The sequence below is a fragment of the Archocentrus centrarchus genome, chromosome 24 (genome assembly GCF_007364275.1).
Source record: "Archocentrus centrarchus isolate MPI-CPG fArcCen1 chromosome 24, fArcCen1, whole genome shotgun sequence".
Classification (NCBI taxonomy): domain Eukaryota; kingdom Metazoa; phylum Chordata; class Actinopteri; order Cichliformes; family Cichlidae; genus Archocentrus; species Archocentrus centrarchus.
Window position 1 is genome coordinate 11,599,885 of NC_044369.1, and position 23,516 is coordinate 11,623,400.

Here is a 23,516-nt window from a genome sequence, read left to right on the forward strand (position 1 = left end):
AGATGGCCCTCGAGGTAGGTTTAAACATGTTATATCTAGTGTTTACTGTTGTGTTTACGGGACACAAAACGATAAAATTCAACACATGGATAACAAAAAGTGGGATCCATTTTCATATATGTGAGTCAGCATATATGTATATCTTTATATGTGTGAATATATAGCGGTACATGTGCGAGAATCAAAATTTCCGAGCTTCACTGAAGGCAACAGTTTTCCTGAGTTTACATTATACACAACACTTTCAATGATATGCTGTAGTATTACTACAACAGCAACTACTACTACTACTACTACTACTACTAATAATAATAATAATAATAATAATAATAATGTATAGATTGCTTAATTTTGTGGAAAACAAAGCTATCTGGGAAAGATCACATATTTAAATAATGTCCAGTATTTATTCAATCACAGTGATATTTTCACACAAAGACCAGAATTTTGTTTTTAGGTTTGCATCTGAGGAAGCAGTGATCATGCTGTGAAACACATTCAGATGCCACCAAACTGACAGATGGACCTTGGATGTCGACCATGGACCTTTTGGAAAAGAGCACACTGGAGTGGATCCATCTGTCACACAAGCAACACAAAACAGGTGCACGGCTACTGTGTAGGAGGTGAGAAATCTGTAAACACCGCCTTAAGACATGGTTGTTATTAAGTAAAACATCATTTAAAGCCAAGTTATTTTGCATGTAGTGTAGATGACAGAGATAGAGACTGCAATTTTAGAGTGAGCTGTAGGAGTTAATTGTACTGAGAGAATGAGATGTTTGAACATGACACCACTGTTATCACGTAAGCCACAAATTACACTGTAGAGTCCTCTTCTATAGTTGAAAAACACTGTTAAAAGGGAGAGAGAACATGCATTCTTGCTGCTTTGATGCAGTGCAAAGATCTAGTCAGAAGATCATAGTTAAACCCAAAGATATTTAGCTTTATAGGAAATGACAAAGAAAAGCACTACATTCATACATTTGTGGGAATCTTTGCTTTTAAAAAAAATGGCTGAATCAATTAATCAGTTGTTGCAGGTTAATTTCCTGCCTTGAATGACTCACTTGTGGACTTGATCTGCTTTCATCGGTTGTGTAATGTTCACGCATGGATGAAAGCAGGTACATGATGCTGCAATCCTGACTCTGCCTCTCATATGCCTGGGCAGAGAGAGTGTGACTGAGTAACAGAGAGATAGTTGTTACTGGCATCATGAGGTTGCTTCCAGGAGTTGGATGGGGGCTCGGATGGAGGAACGAGAGTCTCCAACTGTAGCCCCGAGGCAGCCCATCACTGTCATCCTCGTGTAACGCGGCCTGACAGACGCACGCGTCCCTTGTACTCCGGCTTTAATGGACTGGCATGACATCAGGCATCCACAGCACAGAAGGCAAACTCACTCTGCGAGCTGCTGTCCCAGTGCTCTCTGGGTAAAGTCACTGTGGGGTGAATCACAGTGTTGGGGGGAGGGGAGGGTAGTCCTGGACAACATAAGAGGTGCACATGTTTACTGATCAGAGTAGCATCTCTGATTATTGTCTTATTAAATCAATGCACCCATTACAATTTATGTTAAAATACTTAACAGTTGTTTACTTGTTGTTCTACATTCCAAGCAATGCAGACCACGTGTGTGGTTGATACTTTTTTCATTTACCTCTGTTAGAGCAGATCTATGAACAGAAGTGCTACTTGATCTTTTTTGTGACAAAATGTGATTTAAGAAGAAAAATTAAGATATGTGTGAAATCAGCCTTATTGAAAAAATAGCATGTTTGTGCCAGAGTATGCAAAACATGAGGGACAGTTTTGCTGTGTGTGTTGCATGTGTGTTTCTTGCACTTGATGCATGTATATTGTGATTTCCTGTCCATCTTGGGGCTACACACATTGAAGCTCTTCTTTTTGTTGCTACTGGGCCTATAGAACAGAATTCAGATCAGGGAACATCTAGAGTCTTTTCACCACCTTGATCGATAAGGAACCACACCATTTGTAATATAAATGTGTGTGTGTGTGACAGGCCTGAAAACCATACATGGGTTAAAGAGAGAGGTGATGGAGCTATAACAGGTTGCTGAGGGGCTGCAGCAAAGGCCCAGTTTGTTAAATAAGGATTATTTTGAATTGTGAATCATGCAAAGCTGCTCAAGCAGTCCAAGAATAAAATATGTAAATGCTCCCCTTTAATTGTTCCCATACCTGGGTACTTTTATTTTTGTTTTCTGGTAATGCAGTTTCCATCCTAGTATGAAATCATGCAAGTATTGTAGTTTAAAGATAGAAGAATACAATAAGAACATGTAAATATTAACATACTGCCGTGACACCAACAACTCAGCCTATTTCTCCTAACAAATGATGGTGCAGTGGAGCAGGATATTCACTTATACAGCTTACTGAATAATTGCTGTTTCTTAAGAATAAAAATTGATTTGATTCTGGGGCATTGGATACATGCAGTGATTATTTATAGTGCAATTAAGACCCCAACCAAAGCCAGGCCATGGAGTTAACACAGGATCAAAGCTGCCTGTCTGCAGTCTGAAGACTGTGTGCATTAGCGCTGCAGCAGCCGGTGCCATCTCACTTCCATTTTCTTTCAGATCCCAAGGAGCTGTTGCATTAGTTGCCAGGCAACAGAGTGTGTGTCTAATTACTAAAAAAGATAGAAGGATTTAGCAAAATGAAGAGCTTCTTTCCAAGATGGAAATCTATTTTTAAATGTGACGCCCACGCCAGCAGATTTAGAAGTTGTGAAGCAACTCATGATCTTTTCTTTTTTTAAATGACAGCTCTAATAGTTCAGTGACATGATGACAGTAAAGCTTTTTGAAAGTGGTGCTCTTCCTGTATTCAACACATAATTTAAATATTACCTCGTACACATCGACAGCCCGAGTAAACAGCCTAATTAAAAAACATGAAACATAAGCTGAGCAACTGTGAAACATGTGAAGTAACTGAAAATTTCCCACACCATGTTAAGACTTGAAGTCATTCAGTTGTTTGTTTATATGAGGCCAAAGCAGTGAGGGCTGAGGTAAACTGTGGAGGGCTGCCAGGGTTTTCTGCAGCCTTTCAGCACCACAGGCTGTGTGCAAAGCAGGGCGACTCCCAGGTGACTCAAGTGGATGAATGGAAGGCAGGGTGCCACAGAAAACAAATGACAGTCTGGTTTGTTTAAAACATGTTGGCTTTTTTTTTTTTTAAATATCTTGGACTTGTTAGTTTTGTAAACATATTCAAGGAAGGGAGATGGTTTCCATCTGGAGAAGGACAGATTTTGTGGATTAATGCTAGTTAACCAGTAAATTTTTGTATTTTTGCTTCTTTTTTTGATCAAAACACTTCCATATAAAATTCAGTTTACTGGGAATGTTAAGTTCAGCTAGCGGATCTACTCCTGACAGCAAGAAATCACGACAGGCATGAAAATAGTTAAGAGGGTGCAATATATGAGAGTAGCTCTGGGAAGCGCTACTACTACAGTAGTGCCATAACCTAAAACTGTTTGCAGGTGTTTGGTTAATATTGGACAAATTAGAGCAGTTGAGGAAAAATGAGTTTAGTTTAAAGTATGATTTTCGGTACAAAAAAAAAGGCCTTTAAACTGCTGGTGGCACTCAAAAGACAACTATAGGATAACCTTAGGCTCAACATGAATGGTTGCAAAAAAAAGTTACCTCAATAAATCTAATGGTTGTTGAACTTTCCTACACCACAGCTGTGGTCCAACAGGCAAACACAGCTATCCTCAGCATGGCTAAAAACACTAAGAAGTCCCAGCAAATATTCCAGCAGGATTTCTGTGGCAATGATTAAAGTTTGAAGGTCATACATGTTGACAAGTTTGGTTTAGATTTGAGAATTCACGAGATTTACTAGCAACATAAGGAATCAGAGGTTGGACTGGAAATGCATATGAATAAACTTTATTCATTTTGTTGAAAGGAAAGACAACACCACAAATGATTATTTTACAAAAACAAAAGAGAGCGAGACAAATATAAACCTCACTGGACTCATGATGAGATTGAACTTTGCATACTCTATCCTAAATGTCCCGAGAACATTCCACGGAAAGGCAAAACTCAACAGCAAAAAAAGTCTAATTCACATTACAGCCCAGAGGAGAAACGGGGCTAATCCTCATCTTCATCTGAACTGTCATCAGAGTATCCGCTGTACAGAGAGCTCGACTCCAAATGGATGCTGCTGTCCGTGTCCACAGAGAACACGGAGCTGAGGTTGCTATCTACGGACACCATGCTGCCGTCGCTGCCGCTGTCGCTGCTCCTGCTGCTGTCGTCATCGTGGATCACCATCACCTCTACAGAGTCAGCTGCTGCAAAACACAAAAAAACAGAGCTGATCTTTGCAAACATTTCAAGGTGCTCTCAAACCCTTTAAAAAAAACTAAACAAAAACAAACAAAGAAAACAACGGACTGTTCATTTTAGCACCACCAAACCTCACATTAATAGACTAATTGAACTACATAACTGCATAGCTCTTTCTATAGGAAGGCCTATTTTGTTTTGCAAATTTAATAGACATAAAAATGCTTTATTGTGCTGCCATCTTGTGTTTGAAAAATCTCCTTCTCCTCATCAAACCCCCCCCCCCCAGCAAAATTCTCCTTACTCTAAGGATTCATGGATATTTTATAACTGTGTAGAAAGCCACACCATCTGAGGGTCGAGGTTACAGGTGAGGGAGAGAATATCAGTCACTGAACTCATCTCAACTTGTTGAGGCACTCTTGTCATTTTCTATGATGAATAATGCATTGCACACTACTGTTAATAAGTATAATGCAAATCAAAGATTAATATAATGAATTACAGTTTAATTTGCACTTTTGCTTTTGGAAAAAAAAAAAAAAGAAAAAAAAAAGTTTTCACAAGACCTGTGAAAAACTAAATACACCCTTACTGCTTCCACAGGAACTAAGAGGGTAAGTAGCAGTCAAGTGCTGCTAATCAAATGCAGCACTTGACTGCATTGTCCAAACATACACCTAAATGCTCCAGAGCAGTATTTACGTGTGTGTTAGCACAATGCCACAATTTTACCAGGAGTAGAAACCGTGCAATGCTCAGAGAAACTGCAAAAACAATAAACCAAAAAAACAAGAGCTACATCTCAGACTCTACAGGCCTCAGTTAGCATGTTAACTGTTTAAGTTCATGACAGAATGATTAGGAAAAGACTGAACAAGTACGGCTTAGAAGGGTTGCCAGGAAAAAGACTTCTCTCTAAAAACAACATGGCAATATGGCTTAGGTTTGCAAAGCTGCATCTGAACAGCTTTGCAAGTCTTCTAGAACAATGTAATTTGGACAGATGAACCCAAAGTGAAGATGCTTGGCCTTAATGCAAAGCACCACGTTTGGTGAAAACCACCTACACCATATCAGCACAAACACCTCATGCCAACTGTCAAGCACAGAGGTGGAGTTGGGCTTGTTTTGCAGCCACAGGACATTGACATCTTTTAGTCACCGAGTCAACCGTGAACTCCTCTGTACACCAACATATTCTAAAGTCAAATGTGAGGCCATCTGTCTGACAGCTAAAGCTTGGTTGAAACTGAGGCATTCAACAGGACAGTGATATCAAGCACGGCAGCAAATCTCCAACAGAGTGACTGGAGAAAGAAAGAGAAAAAAAAAAAAAAAATCAAGGTGTTGCAATGGCCAAAAGTCCAAACCTAGGCAAGTGAAATGCTGTGGTACCACCGTAAGAGAGCTGTACATAAACAAATGCCCACAAACCTCAAAGAACTGAAGCAACGTTGTAAAGAAGAATGGGCTAAAATTCCTCTACAATGTAAGACACTGATAAAGTCATAAAAAAAAAATTACTTTAAGTTCCGGCTGCTAAAGGAGGTTCTACAAATAACTGAATCATAGGGTGCACTTGGTTTCTCCATGGGATTGCACAGTTGTTGTTTTTTTAATGACTCTGTAACTTGAAAAAAAGAAAAAAGTAAAAGAAAACAGGAAGAAAAAAAAGCGTGACATCAGTGTGTAAGTCCACCAGAGCAGCACAACCTACTAACAGGATGACACACTATTGAGCTTCTCCCTGCTGAATGATCTGACTGACTGTTACCGTACTGACAAACATCCAGAAAACATTTCACCGCTTTCCACTGACCTGATCTGATGACGTGATGGTCAAGAACTTGCTTATCTGAAACAAGGAAAACTTACTCAGATGTTTGTACGTGAAAAAGACGTCTTAATGACACACATGCACCTCTGACTGTATTTATTGTAGGACACCACTTTTAACGCACCTCTCACCTTTCCTCTCAGTGATGAGGGTCTGCCGCCTCGCCTTCATGTCCAGGCTCAGGTTTTCCACCATACGGTCGATGCAGTTGTCCAGCGCCAAACAGCGGGTCTGAGACTGAATGGCTTGCCGGCAGATGGGACACTCATCTTTCTTTTTGCGCCACTGCTTGATGCAGTAACAGCAGAAACTATGAGCGCAGTTCAGGATGACCGCCTACATGGGATAAATCAATAATAATGACATTTAGAGCTGCTTTCTTTTTATCTACAAATCAGCTCAAAGCCACAACTAAACTTATAATTTAAAGATTCACAATCATTGCTTTCAGATTTTTATACAGGCTGCATATAAAACTGTGATCATATGGGGAAATAAAAAGCTGCAAAAAAAGGTTTCATTTCCATTCTAATCGGACTCTTAACCCCACCTCGATGAAGAGCTCTGAGCAGATGATGCACTGAAGCTCGTTCTCCAACACTTCAGTCACTTGTGTAACTACCTCCTCTTTCTGGGCCCTTGCCTTTTCCTTTTCCTCCTGCAAAAGGAAAACAGAATGAAGCCTCGAAAGCAAAGGCAGGTGGAAATATGCAAAGAAAGAAAAATTAAATATACCTTTGTCACCTCCAGCTCTTTATTTTTGGCTAAGAGAATCTCTTCAAAGCCTTGTCGGGAGAGCGCAAGTTCGTCTATCACTTTCTTTTGCTGAGGATGTTGAAAACACATTCACATATTAAAACATATTGTACTTTACAAAAAATGTGAGCACTCTATTTAAATTATAACAGATCCTGCAATATGTATTTATCTGTGCATGTTTTTGTAATACATGTTAGTTTAGTCCTACTTACTTCGTGCAGGGCCTCTTCAAGCTGCTTTTTTAGAAGCTCCTCCTGTTGCTGCGTTTTCTGTTCCTAAAAACATAAAAAATATAAAAAGGAGAATGTTTCGAGTTGTAGTCTACGTGCTCGTCACTGTGAATCCAGGTTGTTTCTGCTACAACCTTGGTAAAAGCAATGTTAATATAGCAGTAACACTATTTTTTCCCCGAATAGAAATTTCAACTGTGGGATCACTGTAAAGTGGAAGTATTTAAAAGCCACAGCAGCTCAGATATGAAGTGTCCACATTAAGTTACAGAGCGGGTTTGCCAAGTGCTGAAGCACATGGTGTGTAAAAATCGCCACTGCTCTGCTAACTCAATAACCGCAGAGTTTCAAACCTCTTCTGGCATAAACATCAGCACAAGGAGTGCCAGGAGCTTCATGGCATGTGTTTCCACAGCTGAGCAGCTCCTGTAGGTTTAATGTGCAGGTGGTCCAGCACTTTTGTCCATCTAGTGTATACCAGGATTTATTTTCTGGACAAATTGGCTCATTCCACAAACAGAAAAAAATGCTTAAGTTTAAGGAAAACATGGCTTTTACTGTTAATTCTTGCATTTCAACTTTTTTTGTAAATATTACGCAACCTTCATGTTAGCAAAGTCTGACAGATCTACAGTTTTTTACTAGTAGTTCTAGTGTGCAAAAAAAAAAAAACAAGTTCTAAAAAATTCTTCTAAATAATCAGGAAAAAGCAGCATTCAACTCTTTTTTAAATGGCTCATCATGTAGTATGACTCAACGCTTTAAGGGACTTTTTAAAAGGAAGTACAACAACAAGACAACAAACAGAGGCTATTTTTAAAAACAGATGCTAATGAAGGAAATCCTGTCTGCAAAAGATGCTGCAAAAAAATAATAAATCTCACCTCTAGCTGCCTCTTGCTCTCACTGAAAGACTTCTCTAATGTCTCCATCCTGTGCATTTTAGCTCTGAGTGCATCTAGCTGACCCCGCAGCTCCCTGACCTGCTCCCCTCTGAGTGGGTCAGCCTGTTGGGGCTCCCCCTCCAGGGAAGCAACCTGCCTCTGGGTGTCATCCACCTGCTCCCTTAAGAGCAGAATGTTCTGACTGTACCTGCAGACAAAAAAATGGGGAAAACAAAACTTCAGGGAGATCAATCCTGACATTTTATAACAAAAACAAGGATTTTAAAGACACTTAGAAACAGCTTCTGCCTTTTCTGTATTTTTACTGGAATCAGAAAAAGACTAAATCAATTTGTCATTTTCACAAAATGGAAGAGTTTTATTAGTGGTTACATTTGTTTATTATATTGCTGTTACTTTCCACACTTATAACACACATATTTGCAGGTTGGAACTAACCCACTATACTGAGATTAGGACTGGTTGCAATTTTTTCTGTGAGAATCTCAAAGAATTTTTATTTTCAAGGATTCTGGTACCCTCGAGGCATTGGTTAATCAAATCACTGAAAACAGTCAACACTTTATAAATAAAAATTCTTTTACATATTTTTTCCAAGAAACGTCTAACAAAGTGCAGTTTCCAGCTTTTAAAATTGCAAGATTCTGCTGTTTTTGTTGGTCACTTATGAGTGTAAACTGAATATCTTTTGCCATTCAGAAAAACTGTTGCTTACATTTGCAAGTTGTCCAGGTCACATGTCGTGCTGGAGCAATCTGAGGGCTGTTCTACCTGTTGGACTTCTCTCCCAGGTCCAGTTCCCGCTGGCTGTGCGCGACTGAGTTCCTGCTGACCTTTCAGTGGAGATAAAGGGCAGGGCGCTGCAAAGGACTTGTCTGCAGAAGAGCAGCGATAGAGCTTGGGCTTCGAGGTAGACGGCTCCACTTCTTCCACGGTCAATTTCCTCTTGGGCTTCTTGGATACGTGGGCTGATTTAGAGCTCACTCTCTGTCTCTTTGCCAGGTACAGTTTAATGTCTCTGAGGGGCCGCTGGACGAGGATGTAGTCAAACTCCGCTTTGTTTCCAATTACAGGAACTCCAAGCTGTATGGAGTCTCCAAGCCTGAGCTGATGGGCTTCATCGGCTGGCAGGCGATTTCCATTTACCCACACACCATTGAGACTCTGAGAAAGAAAACAGAACTGATACAATATACTGGTACAGAAAGATATATCTGTTTATTTTAAACTGACTTGATTCAAGAGTCAAAATGTAAATGTATTTTAAAATCCAAAATGCTTAAACTTAAGCTCAGCCATAACGCAGGTTGCAGGAAATATCAATATTGTAAAGACTATAAAAAGCTACTTATGTATAAGCGTCAGGAACACTGACTATGTAGATATAATGTTATTACTGTTTAGTTATACAGCTGTCCAGGTATACAACAAGACCAGCAGCATTTATAGCCTCAACTAATTTATCCTGGATGGGCCTTTAAAATACATAAAACTCATCACACACATACATAACTTATTGGCTGAAAGGCCACATATGTAAATATTACATGACCGTGGAGCTTCCAGTGTAACCCAAAGCAGTATGATGGCTGGGAGACAGGAATCCTTTTCATTGGTGTCTTGACAGAGGTGGCCGACTGGTGTCACGAAGATAACTTGGACTGTTTTTAAGTCTAAATGTCTTGTACAGGATGTTCCCACAACAAGCCTGCACTACTCAAACATCCTGCCTCCAAGGCAGGTCTAGATTAAACTCATTAAGAATATTTCCCCACCCTAGTCACATACTATTTCAGTGGCTGTCCTCAAACAGGCGAGTCCACTCCTTCAGGGCCAGGACTGAGATACTGAAGCTCTTTTCAAACATCCAACAAACATTTTGAACTGATGCCTTTCTGCCATTCAGACATACTGTAGGTCACTTCAACATTAAAGGTCCTCACAGCTTCATTCAGAGACACCCAAAAAAGGGATAGAAACAGAGCCATGGAAGGCATGTGATATTCATGTGTCTTAGATTAGACAGTAAAATGCAGAGATTTCTACAACTTGCAGTACCAGTAGCTACTTTAATAGAGGTCACATCCTATTGTTAGGGTATGGAAACACATACATATAAACTGAAGTAGGCTTAAGTAAATGGATCAGACCTTTAATAACTGTGAAAAAATAAAAAAATAAAACTGATTCTCTGTGACAGCTAAACACAGTTACGCAGTGTGAGTCTGTGTTAGATCCTGATTACATCAGGGCTCGGATATTTTATGATAAGTAATTTATTAAGTTATTGCTGTTGTGCCACACTCATTAATGTTTGAAGCGCTCTTTGGAGAGGCTCATGGGTAGATCCTGCAGCGGTCTGACTGCTGCAGGATCTAAACACAAAGGAAAGACAAACAGGTGGAGGCAACGAACCAGCTTTAGCTTCTGTCAATCTTCTTTCAAACCCAGATTAAAGTTGTTACTCATCTTGTGATAAAGAAGGTATTTAATGGATATTTCAATCTGTAATCAGTGTGAATTACACACCGATTACAGATTGCTGTGAAAGTTACTAAAATATTACTTCACACCAATCTGTAATTGGTAAATGCACTGGAACCAACATTCATGAGATGTGTGTTAGCTAGCCCTGAAAGATGATTCTTAACTAGTCATGGACTTTTAAGTATTTATTTACTGAAGTCAGAGGTAAAGCTGCATAATTAGTTTGTGCATAGCAGATTGCTGTGTTTAGGGATTTCAGTTTGAATCACCATTACAAGCCTAAACACACAGCAACAAGGACTTTTTTTTTTTTTTAAACCAAGCTTTACATATGCAGGGATGGAGCAGTCAAGACCAGCTTTGTGATTACCCACAAAATCACAAAAACCAGTAATCCATTCTCACCCTGTTTGAGAGTTTGGCAGACTCTGCCATGTTACTCTGCCCCGAGAAAAACAAAGAATTTGAGAATGTGCCCCTTTCCTGGCAATCCATAACAAGACGGACTGAGGACATTGTGGAAAATTTGGGGCAACAGTTGCAGAGGGGAAAAAAAAAAAAAAAAGCGGACAATTTTGACTTTTTCCTCCTTGGCTCTGGACTACAGCGGTGATGTCTGTGACACAGCCTGGTTACTCATGTTTGTACATGGGATAACCCAAGAGCTGAAAGTTGAGTTGGAAGAGCTGATAGAAAGGGACTATGACAGGGAGTCATTTGTTCCTGGAAGCAACTGCATGCTTGGATAGGCTGAGGCTGAAATGGGACAAACCTGCAGGTGTTACAAATATGACAGGGAGAAATGTTGGAGTTTTGAAGCAGGTACAAGATAAATAGACTGAAATGAAATCTCAGAGCTGAAATTGGTATTTTTTTTCCACTGTATTGTACACCAGGAGGTGTGGCATAAATCAGTGCTGAAAATGAACCGTGATGCTGATGTTGTAACTAAAATATTTAACTTAATCGGCGCAAGAGCATTGAATCACATACAGTTTCTTGGACTTTCGATTCACAACTGGCAGAGCACTTTACACACATAAGAAGACATGCTCAGAAGATGTTGATTCTCTTTGGATCTACCTTCTCAGTGGTGAAGTTTATCAGATCCAGATACTTCTCTCAGTGACAACACTGACCCTGACTTGTTCAAACCCCAAAACAGACTAGATTTCTCTCACTGTGCAAGAAAAAAAATCTGAAATACTGCAGATCAAGTAATTACACTACAAGCAAAGTATCAATAGCACTTTGTATAAAGTGGGATAGGCTCTACTGGAGCCTATCCCCACTGACACAGGGTGAGAGGCAGGGTACACCCTGTACAGGTCGCCAGGCTGTCGCAGGGCTAACACAGAGAGACAGACAACCACTCACACTCATACCTATGGGCAATTTAGAGTGACCAATTAACCTAACCCCAGTAACTGCATGTCTTTGGACTGTGGGAGGAAACCCACACAGACACGGGGAGAACATGCAAACTCCACACAGCGAGAGGCCTGGGTGGAATCGAACCCAGACCATTTAGATGTCATTCTAGCTGTGAGGCAGCAGTGCTAACTGTTTTTTGCCATTATGAAAAGATAAAATCCCTGAAATAAGATACAGAAATAAGGGGACACCATCCAGGACACACACAGGTAAAAGCACAGACCGAGGACCATCTTGATCCTGCCCCTAATGTCCTTTTAATGTGATGAACTACAACCCTTTTCCTTAAGTGTCAAAACACATAAATAAAAGTTGATGGAACATATAAGTGGATTTATGGCTTTATATCACAGTACACCATACTAAAATGTCAACATTTGCCAGCATAATATTTTTTGAAATCGGGACACATTTTTAGCTTTTAGATCGACCAAAATTAATGGAGTTTGACATAATTCAGTATGTCCTGTCCTAGGACAACACAGAACAACATACAGCAAAGAAATCCCCCCCAACTTGTTTACACAGCACAGCCTTTAATATACAATATATTAATAATATAATATTCATAATAAAACTCGTTGTCACCTTCTTGTCTGTCACCGTCCAGTGGCCGTCTTCACTTTGCCTGAAAGTGCAGTGCAGTCTGGAAATCATCAGGGGACAGGTCGGAGACAGCAGCTGGTAGGTTACATCCACACCACGTCCAATGGTGATCTGCACAGTCAAAAATAAACACACCACTTAGTTCCACTCTGCATCCCACAGTTAAATAAAAGCGCACGGACACTCTTCAGCTGAAAAAAAACTCTATATTATCAACGATAACGCGAATCGGAATCTACCGTAAACTTGAACGAGCTTCATGATAGTATAAATATAGCTCGTTAGCTAACATTAGCAAACTGCACCTCTGTGTTTTCGACCAGGCGAAGCCAGTCTAAGTTCTTCCCGACTCTCATCAAACAGAAAACTTCCGAGTCCGGACATTCATCGTCTTCAGCCTCACAACAATCCGTCGCCGTCTTTTTATCCATCTTATCTCATGCTGTCAGCGACCAACTCCCCCGAAAACACACCACCGGCTGCGCTGTTTCAGCGTTTCGGCCCCATCCCTACAGACTGGGAGAAACCGGAAAACGTTTAGTTTACTTTCAAAATAAAGGCGATAGATGTGTTTCACAGCTCATCTGTGGAGGGTCTATGAATCACTCAGGTTCCCCCGAAATCAATTCACTATTTTAATATTTTAATAATTTACTTATGGTAGGTTTAAGGGAATAATGTATTCACTTAAGGGAGGTTTAAAGCTTTTGTAGTCCAAAAGCAGAACACACACACACACACACACACACACACACACACACACACACACACACACACACACACACACACACACACACACACACACACACATATATATATATATATATATATAGTTGCAGCATATTTCAATGCTTTCTTACCCAGCTCTGTTCTGAGTCTAGGAACAAACTTTGTATGGAACTCCTGAGAGATCATGAAGATTGCAAGACCTGATCATGTTTGTAGTCAGATAAGTGGGAAGTTCTAATAATGACAAAAAAATCATTTCATTTTAATACATTGCATTGTTTGTTTTTAAATATTCAAAACTCTTGTGCTATTTTAAAGCAGGGTCTATGGTTTAAAAAATTATTTAAAAAACACTTTTCACTAAACAAGTTGTTTAAAATAAATACATACATTTAGTTATATTAACATGGAAATACTGTTCTTGTCACCTCACAAGACACATTTTGCTCCACTTAAGCAGGCCTGTGTGTGCGTGCATGTTAACTTGTATTTATAATTTTTTTTAATGCCTTAAGACACTGTAGACTTACATAGTTTTTCTGTTTTCATCTCTTTTGATAAGCACACTGAGTTTACATGTAATTATATGTGCTACATGAATAAAGCTGACATAGACGCTGATATTATACAGTCACTGTAATTCACTGAGCTATTATTTTATGGGCTTCTTCAACTTTTTTTTAACCTAATTGTGTTGTGTTTTATTTTATTTAACACACTAAGTTAAGTTTTTTGTTGTTGTTGTTGTTATAGGTTGTGCTAAAATAAAAAGAAGTGTAGTGGAGGAGCCTATACTTCAAAAAAAGTGAAAAATACAAATACCCAGAAAAAGTGCACTCATATATTTACATTTGTACTTTTCAGTTTGCAGTATTTTTACACTGTGGGGCTGTTGTACAGCTGTTCCTAATGTATACCGGTATTAAAATCACTGGACCTTTAAATTAAAAAGCGCTCTTTTCTCTCTGCAGCACTCAAACCTGAGACGCGCCGTGGTGCGCTTCATTCGGGCGACCCCGCGTCCCGAAACGCGCGCACCCCCGAGCTCCAGGCGGGACTTCCTTTCTTCTGCGGATGCGCTGATATTAGGGTGAGCAGGCAGAAAGGGCTTGGTCGGGGTGTCACCGGTCTATCCGTGCGCCTCTGGACAGCAGATGACCTGGCCGACGACGCCGCTGCCGCTGAAGCCCCGTAGATGAATCTCCTCCTCGGCTATGCTGCCCTGAGAGCGCCGCGAGTATCCGCCCCGCCAAAATGTCTGATGTCAACAAGACTATTCAGAAATGGCACGCCAGTTTTAAGAAAGGCACAGACTTTGACTCGTGGGGACAATTAGTGGAGGCTATAGATGAGTACCAAATGTAAGTTGCATTCAACATGTGTGTCCTGTGTGTCCACAGCGCTGGTTTATCCTGAACGTAGCCTGGGCGGTGTGCTTCTTTTTTTTTTTCCCCTCTCTGTTTTTAAAAGCCGCCCGTCCTTAAAATCTGCAGGGAGACATGTAGGAGACAGTAGGTGCAAGAAGTTAGCCTGTGAGCTGTCTGTCAGCTCTCGGAGCAGTAAATAAACCCTACCCATCCATGACGTGATGTGGCAGTTGTTGCAGTGGGGAGCAGATGTGATGCATCCCAGCTCCATCCACAGCAACACTTTGGAGTTTAAGGGAGAGTCCGTCCGTGAGCCTGTCATGGAAAATCGGCCGGAGCTGCGAGCAGTCTGTTTCATTATGTGTCATGCAATGCAGAAACGGGCCAGTATTCCTCTGAGTGTTGGGAAACAGTCAGCCACACCCTCTTATTGTTTTGGGTGGGTTTCATCTGCTGAGAGAGGAATAGTTTCTGCTTTTTAGACCAGATCTTTATATTTGGAATTTCTTTAACATATGACCAGCTTCTCACCTAATTAACGTTTTATTTAAAACTGCACTAACAATGCAAAATCTAGATCCCGGCAACAGCGTTTATTGACCGCAGGGGGGCGCAGAGACGCACACTTTACCTCACATGCGTCTTCCAGAGTATTGCAGTGAATCATGAACGCGTCTAATTGTGTTTCATGTGGGTTCATTTAGTCTAGCAAGACAACTGCAAAAAGAGGTCCAGTCAACAAATTCATCAGACTTCACAGAAGAGCAGAAGGTAATCATTACGTCCGTCTGCAGCGTCTGCACAGGAGTGTCTGACATTTAGCTTAGACTAATGAGTGTTTGCTTTCTTTTTCTTTTAAAGAAAACTCTGGGGAAGATCGCAACATGTCTGGAGATGAGAAGTACCAGTTTGCAGGTTTGTATATGGGTCCACATGAAGAAGGTGGTCACATCCAGGTTTTTATAGATGCTGAGGTCATCTTTATTAAATTCTAATTTGAGCAATATGCATATAATACTGTGCAAAAGAGCCAGACTTCTTTTTTTTTTTTTTAAGTGCTGTTGAGCAATAGTTCTCCAGGCTTTTGTCAGTTCTTTCAAAGTTTTTCTCCAGACATTGGCTGCTTTTTCACTCATTTTCAGTCCAGTCTTTGTACCTGACATTCTCAGAGAATGTTTTTTGTGAATGAATCATTCAAGCATCAGAAAAGGCACCTAACTTAAGGGATGAACCAGTTTTGAGTTTACACAAAAAAACAGCAAAAAAACAAAACAGTCTTCATGTTGTATCTTTAGACACTTTGTTGCTAGCAGCCTGTCACAAAAACACAATTTGTTCCCTTTTTTTCTGTTGTTGTTGAATTCATGAAAGATGCCAAAGATAACACAGTTTGACAAACATAAAATAGGATTTTTGCACCAACAAGGTGATTGCAAAGGAGCTATTAGCTGAAAACTAGGCATTTTTCCGCATGGTGTGCAGTGCGTCCTTAAAAAATGAAGTTGGAAAGTCGGGCAGGTAGAGGACAAAAAACATGACAGGCCTTAAACACAAAACAGTATCTGAAAGTCATGTCCTTAAGAAATAGCAAAAAAAAAATCACGTAGGTCCTGAGAGATGCATCTGGCCCTTCAGTTGATCCATCTACTGTTCACTGAAGCCTCATCAGAAATGGTCTCAGTGAAAGGGTGGCTGTCAAGAAGCCATTCTTAAGGAACATGAACCGGGAGAAAAGGAAAGACTGAGGTATGCCAAGTTACACAAGAACTGGACTGAAAATCAGTGGTAACAGGTCCTATGATGTGATGACATTTTTTGGTTCAAATCAATATGCATGGAGAGGGTCAGGAGAGAGGTGCAACAGTGATTGCCTATGGCCATCTGTAAAACAGGGGGGAGGGTCTGTAATGGTTTGGGGCTGCATTTCAGTCGATGGTGTTGGAGCTCTTGTCAAAACTGCTGGAATTATGAACACAGAAAAGTACCGTCAGATTTTGATCCATCCTGCAGTACTGTCTGGAAAGTGTCATTTTCCCCAAACACACTGCTAATACAGTAAAAACATACCTGGATACGCTATCAGTTATGGACTGGCCTCTCCAGACCTCAACATTGCTGACGCAGTGTGGGGTACAGATACAGAGAATGGAACAAAAGGCAGAAACATCCAAAGAAGAGCTTTGAATGTCTTTCAAGAAGCCTGGAGATCTATTCCTGAAGACTACTGAAAGAAATTACAAGAAAGCTGCCTAAGAAAGTTCAGGCTGTGTTGAAGAATAAAAGTGGTCAGGGTAGCTCAAGACTTTTGCACAGTGCTGTAATTTCTTTTACATTCACTCCTTTGTCTGCTTTTCCGCAGTGCACGCAGGCAAAGGAAGAGTTCAAGTTAGAAGACCTGAAGAAACTGGAAACCAGTAAGTGTATGACTGGGGTTTTTCCTGGCTCCAAATGGGCCTCTGAGGGGTGACTGCACAAAAGCATGATTGGTCTGTGTACAGTTAAGGTAGTGAGACTGTGTTACCTTATTTGACAGAAATTTCCATGTTTCTCTCATTTCTGAGCATTTTACAAACTACGCTTGAGTAAATGAAACCCCAAATAACAAAATGGGTTTAAAAATGTTGATCTGGTGTTTTTTTTTTTTTTTTTTTTTTTCCTTTGGTTCTGGCCAAATCCTTTATAAGTGATTGAAACAGTTTCTCTATGTAGGAAAAACACTAGTGGACAATTTACTGGATATTCTGGCATTTTTTAATAGTGACATAATCCAATTTTACTCTTTTTATTTCAACAGTAATTAAGAATGTACTCACCTACAACAAAGAGTTTCCCTTTGATGTCCAGCCAGTGCCGTTAAGGTAAAAATTCATCACTGGTATTATTACTGCTTTGAGCTCATATTTTACTGTATGTCCTGGATATACAGAGTTCATGTGTCATTGTGTCTCAACGTTATTTGTTTCTCCTCAACTTCAAGCTATTCTGAAGTAAAACAATAAAAGAATAATGAATAAATCAACATCAGTCATGTGATCCACACGAGCTTGGAAAATTTTACCTTTAAGTCTCTAAAAATAAGACAAGGAACAAACTGGCTACAGTCTATGAAGGTGGTCACAAGCTTTAACTATTTTCCTCGCAGGGATCTGTGAAGTCGTATCAGTTCTTTAAATCAGGTGATCTTTTTTTCTTTTTTTTTGCCATCAGGAAAATCTTTGCTCCAGGTGAAGAGGAGAACCTCGAGCTGGAGGAGGAGGAGGATGCTGCCGCAGGAGCAGGTTCAACAGAAGCTTTTCCACCACGAGCTCCTGGTAGGTTACACCTGTTAATCACCTGCTCGAGTTCACCTGTCACTGTGACATGTCGTGTTTTGGAGGACCATTTGACTGTGTGTGTTTTTTGTCCTTTCTCTCGGTGATGTGCATGCCTTCATTCCTGCCTGCCTGCTTCATTTGCAGCTTTGCAAGGTACGGCTTCATGAGTGAACACCGTCTGAATCTGCCCTTTATTGCATGACTGTGAATAATCCTGCCTCATTCAGAGTTCATTTTAGAACTAGATGCATATTTGTGACTGGAGGGTAAAGTTAATGATTTACTCTTTGACCAACAGAACAGTTTTCCACTGACTTTGGCCAAACGATCTTTTTTTTTTTTTTCCAGAGCTCATTTATTACACTGATCTTTCTGAAAATATACAGTTGTGGTCAGAAGTTTACATGCACTTATCTTGGAATCTGCAGTTTTAGATCTTTACCAAGTTACTTGGACTTCCCCATTGTTCTGAGTATTGGTCAATCCAACGAGTGCTGTCAAACAAATAATTTTGGTGCTGGCAAAGAGACGCTACCAGCTGTAGTCAATAATGATCACTAACGATAATTTAATAGGCCTTGTCAAGTTAAGACATTTTAGAACCTTCAGCACCACTTATTAAAAGACTGAAGTGAGTGTAAATATATATTTGAGCCTGTATGTGTACTTTTGACCCTGTGTGGATTAGAGAAAATCCAAAATAAATTCAAAGTTGTGCACCCAATTCTTGTTTGTCAAAGCCATTAAAGATGTATGATGTACAATCATCCTACTCTGGAACAAGAAACCCCAAATTGCCATGACATTCATGCCCATGATGAGTGCCTATAAACCTCTGACAACAACTGTATCACCCTTATAGAAAGCTGCAGCTCAATATTTATTCAGTAAAAGAGATTTAAACCACTGTAAACTAACTGCTGAATGCCAGTCTGCTCGTAAACAAAGTTACCAACAAGCTCATGAACGAAGCCAGATATTCATCAACAGATGATCGGGACCAAAACACAGCTAAAAGGAGTGGACAAAAAGATCACTTCAAATGATTGATTAGAAATGTGTAAAACTGGTTTTCCAACATGAAACCTTTTTAAAAAATGGTAATTTTCCAAAATCAGTTAATCAATAAATGCAGCTTTAATATTTAATCAGCAGCATAACATCTTCTGACCTTTGTCCTTTTTACAGGTACCTTGTTGCCACGGTTACCCTCAGAGCCTGGGATGACACTGCTTACAATAAGGATTGAAAAAATTGGGTTGAAGGATGCCGGGCAGTGCATTGATCCTTACATGACCATCAGCGTCAAAGGTACAGATTCCACAGCGTGTGTTTTCAACAGGCTGGCCGGGAGGTGGTTTAAGACCTTTGCAGCTGCTACTTTCAGATTAGGCACACCCTCATTTGAGCTATACTCCCACACACTCTGTCCTACACATGAAAACCTTTTTCCTGTGCCTGCAGATTTAAATGGTGTCGACCTGAACCCAGTGCAGGATACCCCCGTGGCCACCAGAAAGGAAGACACATACATTCACTTCAGTGTGGATGTGGAGATCCAGAGACACGTGGAGAAATTACCAAAAGGTAGTCTCCCGACACCCACCAGGTTCACAGCATGCTAAATAATTAGTGTGATTGGCTCAGTGGTTCTCCAAGTAAAAGGTACGGAGCAGTGACGTGCAGTGAGTTTTGTGACGCGTGAGGCACTGACTGGTCTGGAGTCAGATGTTCACATATATGAACCCAAAATAGAAGCTTGTATTTCAATTTTAATTATGCTAATGATTAATTATGCTTTAATCAACTCCATACTGTTCAACAATGATGGCAAGAAAAACAAAATATTTAATTTAAGGTCAAACTATTTTTTTTGGGGGGGGGGGGGGGGGTCTCTTTTTAAATAAATTTTAAAAATATGTATTACCTCTTTATGGGGCAGCACAGCCCCCTATCGGTGCGGTACAGTACTTTCTGCCTCCCCCCTGTGTATTTTCACCGCGCATTTATGACGACTCACAAAGAATAAACATGGTCACACAAATTCATTCAATATATTAGACTCTGGAACATCAGCATGTGTAGCACATGTGTAATCAAACATTTATATTGGCGATATAAAGAGAGAGAGCAATGGGCATGCGCCAACCGCCTACCTACTTCATTTATTGTATGTGACACAGCGCCACCAGAGGTGAGACACAGCACTGCACTGCCTCACCCCGTATTTCTGCCATGTGTTTGAACAGGAACTGCTAAATTCCCTGATTTTGACCATTAAAGTGTTGAAATAATTCAGAAAACAATTTTATAAAACAGTTTTATAGAACAGTCAAGTGGTCAAATGTATTTTCTCTTATCATCGTTAGTATTTTACTTGTCATGATGACAGGTGAGGCAGTGCCTCACCTGCCTCCCCTGACTGCATGTCACTGGTATGGAGTCGCTGCTGGTGGGAGTGGATGACCAGAAAATAAACCTGCAGTGGAGAAAAAAAAAAAAAAAAAGCTGTTTTTTTACACAAACTCCAGACTGTGGGAAGAAAGACTGTTGTCCTTCTTACATGTAGCACATATAAGGTCTGTGTAAGTTGGGTTGACCCCAGAACGAATAGCCGACTCTGCAGGAGACAGGACAGAGGCCCACTGGCTAGCTTTGAATTCTCCAGACTACTATTAACTTATGATTAATTATTAATGCACTATTCTCACATAGGCGAAACATAACACGTCGCCACCACGACCTGCTTATGAATCTTTATGGATGCTGCCATGTTATTATTATTATTATTATTATTATATATATTTTTTTTTAAGCCAGTGGATATTGTTTTGGATGAGGGGATGGAGTGCTAACGCAGAAAGCTTTGTCATCAAGCGGCTAACATAAACTGTGCTAGCAAGATGCACGGACACACATATTGGCTAATTAGTACTAAGTAACCCACTAATAAAATACTAGAATTTCACTCACCAGAACTGAAGCACAGTTTGCGTGTAACACACAGGAAGCAATGTTAACGGTCAGATAATTCAATTTAAAAATGCCTCAACAACACGAACACAGACGGGAGGTCCAGTCCGGTCATTCCAGTTAGCGCAGGTGAAACCTCGCAAACGGTGACTGGCTACAGTTGCCTGTGTAGGAGCACACGTCAGCTAAACTCCAGTATCCGATGGGAATCCCCACTCCGCCCACTCACAGTTGTTATGAAGTGGGGAAATTATCCACAGAGAGCAATTTTAATGTTTTTTTTTAAACACAAGTCTATGAGGATTGACTCACTTTTGGAGCCAGCCACAAGTGGCTGCTAGAGGAACTGCAGTATTTTTGGCTCTATAGAAGCTTGTTCCAACCACTGGAGAGAAAAATGCTCTCCGTAAGTCAAAATTTTGGGTTAGTATCTCGAAACGTCTACTTAATAACTTGAAATTTCAGTTTACTCTGAAGTTTGAGTAAGTCGAACATTTAAATTTGTTAATCAACATTTTTTTTTTCTTACTTGTGCTTTACTTAAAAATAAAGTCACTCTTAAATCATGATATAAGGAGAAATAACGTTTTTTTTTGTTTGTTTTTTTTTAAACAATAGAAACTAAACTCAAACAAGAAAATTCATCCCACGCAACTAACTGAATGTAAAAATGATTAGAGCTCCTTAATCTGCTTGTTAATACTGTTGCTCATAATAATAATTATCATAATAAAGACATTTAAGCTTGCAGCTTAGGGTAATATACCTTCTGTGCACACAGATCTGCTTTTATTTTTAAAATGAGACACTTTTTGATTTAATGTGAGTGGGATTGTGTGTTCAAACACATTCTCTCATATTCTCCTCTTAACATCTGTGCTACATTTAAACTTTTTCCAGGAGCAGCTATCTTCTTTGAATTCAAGCACTACAAACCCAAAAAGAGGTTCACCAGCACAAAATGTTTTGCCTTCATGGAGATGGACGAGATCAAACCCGGGCCGATTGTAATTGAGCTGTGAGTCCACCCCCCACCCCGACCACCCGATGAGCGTTTCCAGCGATAACTCTTGAGGCCATTCTTCTTTCGATTGTGAAGTAAAAGCAGCTCCTGTGTTTATTTTCAGGTACAAGAAGCCCACAGACTTTAAGAGGAAGAAACTGCAGCTTCTCACAAAGAAACCACTTTATCTCCATCTCCATCAGACGTTACACAAAGACAGCTAAGTCGGACCACGCCTTGAACCGCCTCTCTCACGTCCGCGTCCAGCAAAACGTGGTGTTCCCCCTCATCACATCTAGCAATACTAAAAACAAAGCTGTTTTTTGTTTGTTTTTTTTTCCATGAGTATTTGAAGAAAGGAAAGTGAACTGAGCCAGATTCCTGTCGCATCAGCTCACACTCAGATTTTGAAGTTTTTGATTTTGCTCTGACGTGCAGGAAATGCCACATTTCCATAAAAATCCAGCAGTAGCATGTTCAAACCACCTCACCTTCAGTCTTCCTTAGCTCACTGATCTTTGGGAAAATGGGGACACGCCGTGAGCATCTGCAGGTGCCTAACTCGAGCTGAAGTGTTCAGAGTTCAGTTTAGACTTTTAAGTAAAATTCAGCAGAACAAGGAAGATATTGGGTAAATTTAAAGGCAAAATGGCGACAGCTTGTCTGCTCCATTGAGCTGCAAAAAGTGCTTTCTTTAATTCTGATAGTCCAGGATGGTCTGTGGAGTCCGGGGTGCATTAAAATGATAAACTTTTATCTTTTTTTTTTAAGTTATAAACAGGTTATAATCCTGCATCTAAAAACAGGTATAACAGGTAACGATGACGATGATTCCTGATGTTTCCTCAATTTGTCTTAAAACTAGTGAATTAACAGCAGAAATTTAACGAGGAATTAACCTGAAAAAGAATCTGTTTACTGCCTGCAGCAGACTCTGTCTCACTGTTTTATTTCCAGCTTTAACATTTACAGTTACTAATTTTTAGCAGCTTTAATTTTAAAGACGAATCTCATTCTTATTTAAGTGTAGTTTGACGTTTTGGGAAATTCCTTTATATGCTTTCTTGCAGAGATTCAGATGCAACTTTTATCCCTGTAAAATAAATCTGAAGCTACCACCAGCTCACTAAGTAACATGTTGTAAGTTTGCCCCGCTTCACCCACAAGGGAAAAAAAGAAAAAAGTCAAACTATATTTCTTTAAATATACACTCACTGGGCACTTTATTAGATACAGCTTGGTAGTACTGGGTTGGATCCCTGTTTGCTTCAGACCTGTCTTAATTCTTCATAGCAGAGGTTCAACAAGGTGCTGGAAACATTCCTCTGAGAATCTGAGCCATACTGACATGATGGCATCACAGAGCAGCTGCAGATTTGTCAGCTGCACATCCATGATGCAAATCTCCCGTCCCACCACATCCCAAAGGTGCTCTACTGGATTGAGATCTGGTGACTGTGGAGGCCATACAGTGAACTTGCTGGCATGTTCAAGAAACAAGTCTCAGATGATGTGAT

At 40.1% G+C, this 23,516-nt stretch overlaps 2 protein-coding genes across 5 annotated transcripts; one reads left to right on the plus strand and one right to left on the minus strand.

Annotated features, from left to right (window-relative positions):
• Positions 1-3,960: 3,960 nt before the first annotated feature.
• On the minus strand, positions 3,961-13,585 carry rnf8 (ring finger protein 8, E3 ubiquitin protein ligase). Of its 3 annotated transcripts, none has more exons than XM_030721804.1 (11): positions 13,474-13,584; positions 12,919-13,129; positions 12,596-12,724; positions 8,802-9,250; positions 8,066-8,273; positions 7,164-7,226; positions 6,928-7,017; positions 6,743-6,850; positions 6,324-6,528; positions 6,175-6,210; positions 3,961-4,357 (listed from the first exon to the last, which is right to left on the minus strand). In XM_030721804.1, exons 2-11 carry the CDS (start codon positions 13,042-13,044, stop codon positions 4,155-4,157), a joined length of 1,617 nt encoding a protein of 538 aa, XP_030577664.1. In that variant the 5' UTR covers positions 13,045-13,129; positions 13,474-13,584; the 3' UTR covers positions 3,961-4,154. The 3 variants fall into 3 exon arrangements, with proteins under 3 accessions (XP_030577664.1, XP_030577665.1, XP_030577666.1); XM_030721806.1 differs by having other exon boundaries at positions 4,253-4,357; positions 6,317-6,528; XM_030721805.1 differs by lacking the exon at positions 6,175-6,210 and having other exon boundaries at positions 13,474-13,585.
• Positions 13,586-14,387: 802 nt separating this feature from the next.
• aida (axin interactor, dorsalization associated) lies at positions 14,388-23,284 on the plus strand. Of its 2 annotated transcripts, XM_030721807.1 has the most exons (11): positions 14,388-14,703; positions 15,414-15,480; positions 15,571-15,624; positions 17,069-17,123; positions 17,504-17,567; positions 17,917-18,020; positions 18,168-18,176; positions 19,212-19,334; positions 19,488-19,610; positions 21,897-22,014; positions 22,124-23,284. In XM_030721807.1, the coding sequence occupies exons 1-11, from the start codon at positions 14,597-14,599 to the stop codon at positions 22,221-22,223; spliced, it is 924 nt and encodes a 307-aa protein (XP_030577667.1). In that variant the 5' UTR covers positions 14,388-14,596; the 3' UTR covers positions 22,224-23,284. The 2 variants fall into 2 exon arrangements, with proteins under 2 accessions (XP_030577667.1, XP_030577669.1); XM_030721809.1 differs by lacking the exon at positions 18,168-18,176.
• Positions 23,285-23,516: the final 232 nt, after the last annotated feature.

Coding starts and splice junctions, on each gene's coding strand:
- rnf8 (XM_030721804.1), bottom strand. CDS start 13,044: ATGGATAAAAAGACGGCGACGGATTGTTGTGAGGCTGAAGACGATGAA. Junction 7,018..7,163: donor TTGAAGAGGCCCTGCACGAA/GTAAGTAGGACT, acceptor CAACATCCTCAG/CAAAAGAAAGTGATAGACGA. Junction 6,529..6,742: donor GCTCAGAGCTCTTCATCGAG/GTGGGGTTAAGA, acceptor TATCCCATGTAG/GCGGTCATCCTGAACTGCGC.
- aida (XM_030721807.1), top strand. CDS start 14,597: ATGTCTGATGTCAACAAGACTATTCAGAAATGGCACGCCAGTTTTAAG. Junction 15,481..15,570: donor ACTTCACAGAAGAGCAGAAG/GTAATCATTACG, acceptor TTTCTTTTAAAG/AAAACTCTGGGGAAGATCGC. Junction 19,611..21,896: donor CGTGGAGAAATTACCAAAAG/GTAGTCTCCCGA, acceptor AACTTTTTCCAG/GAGCAGCTATCTTCTTTGAA.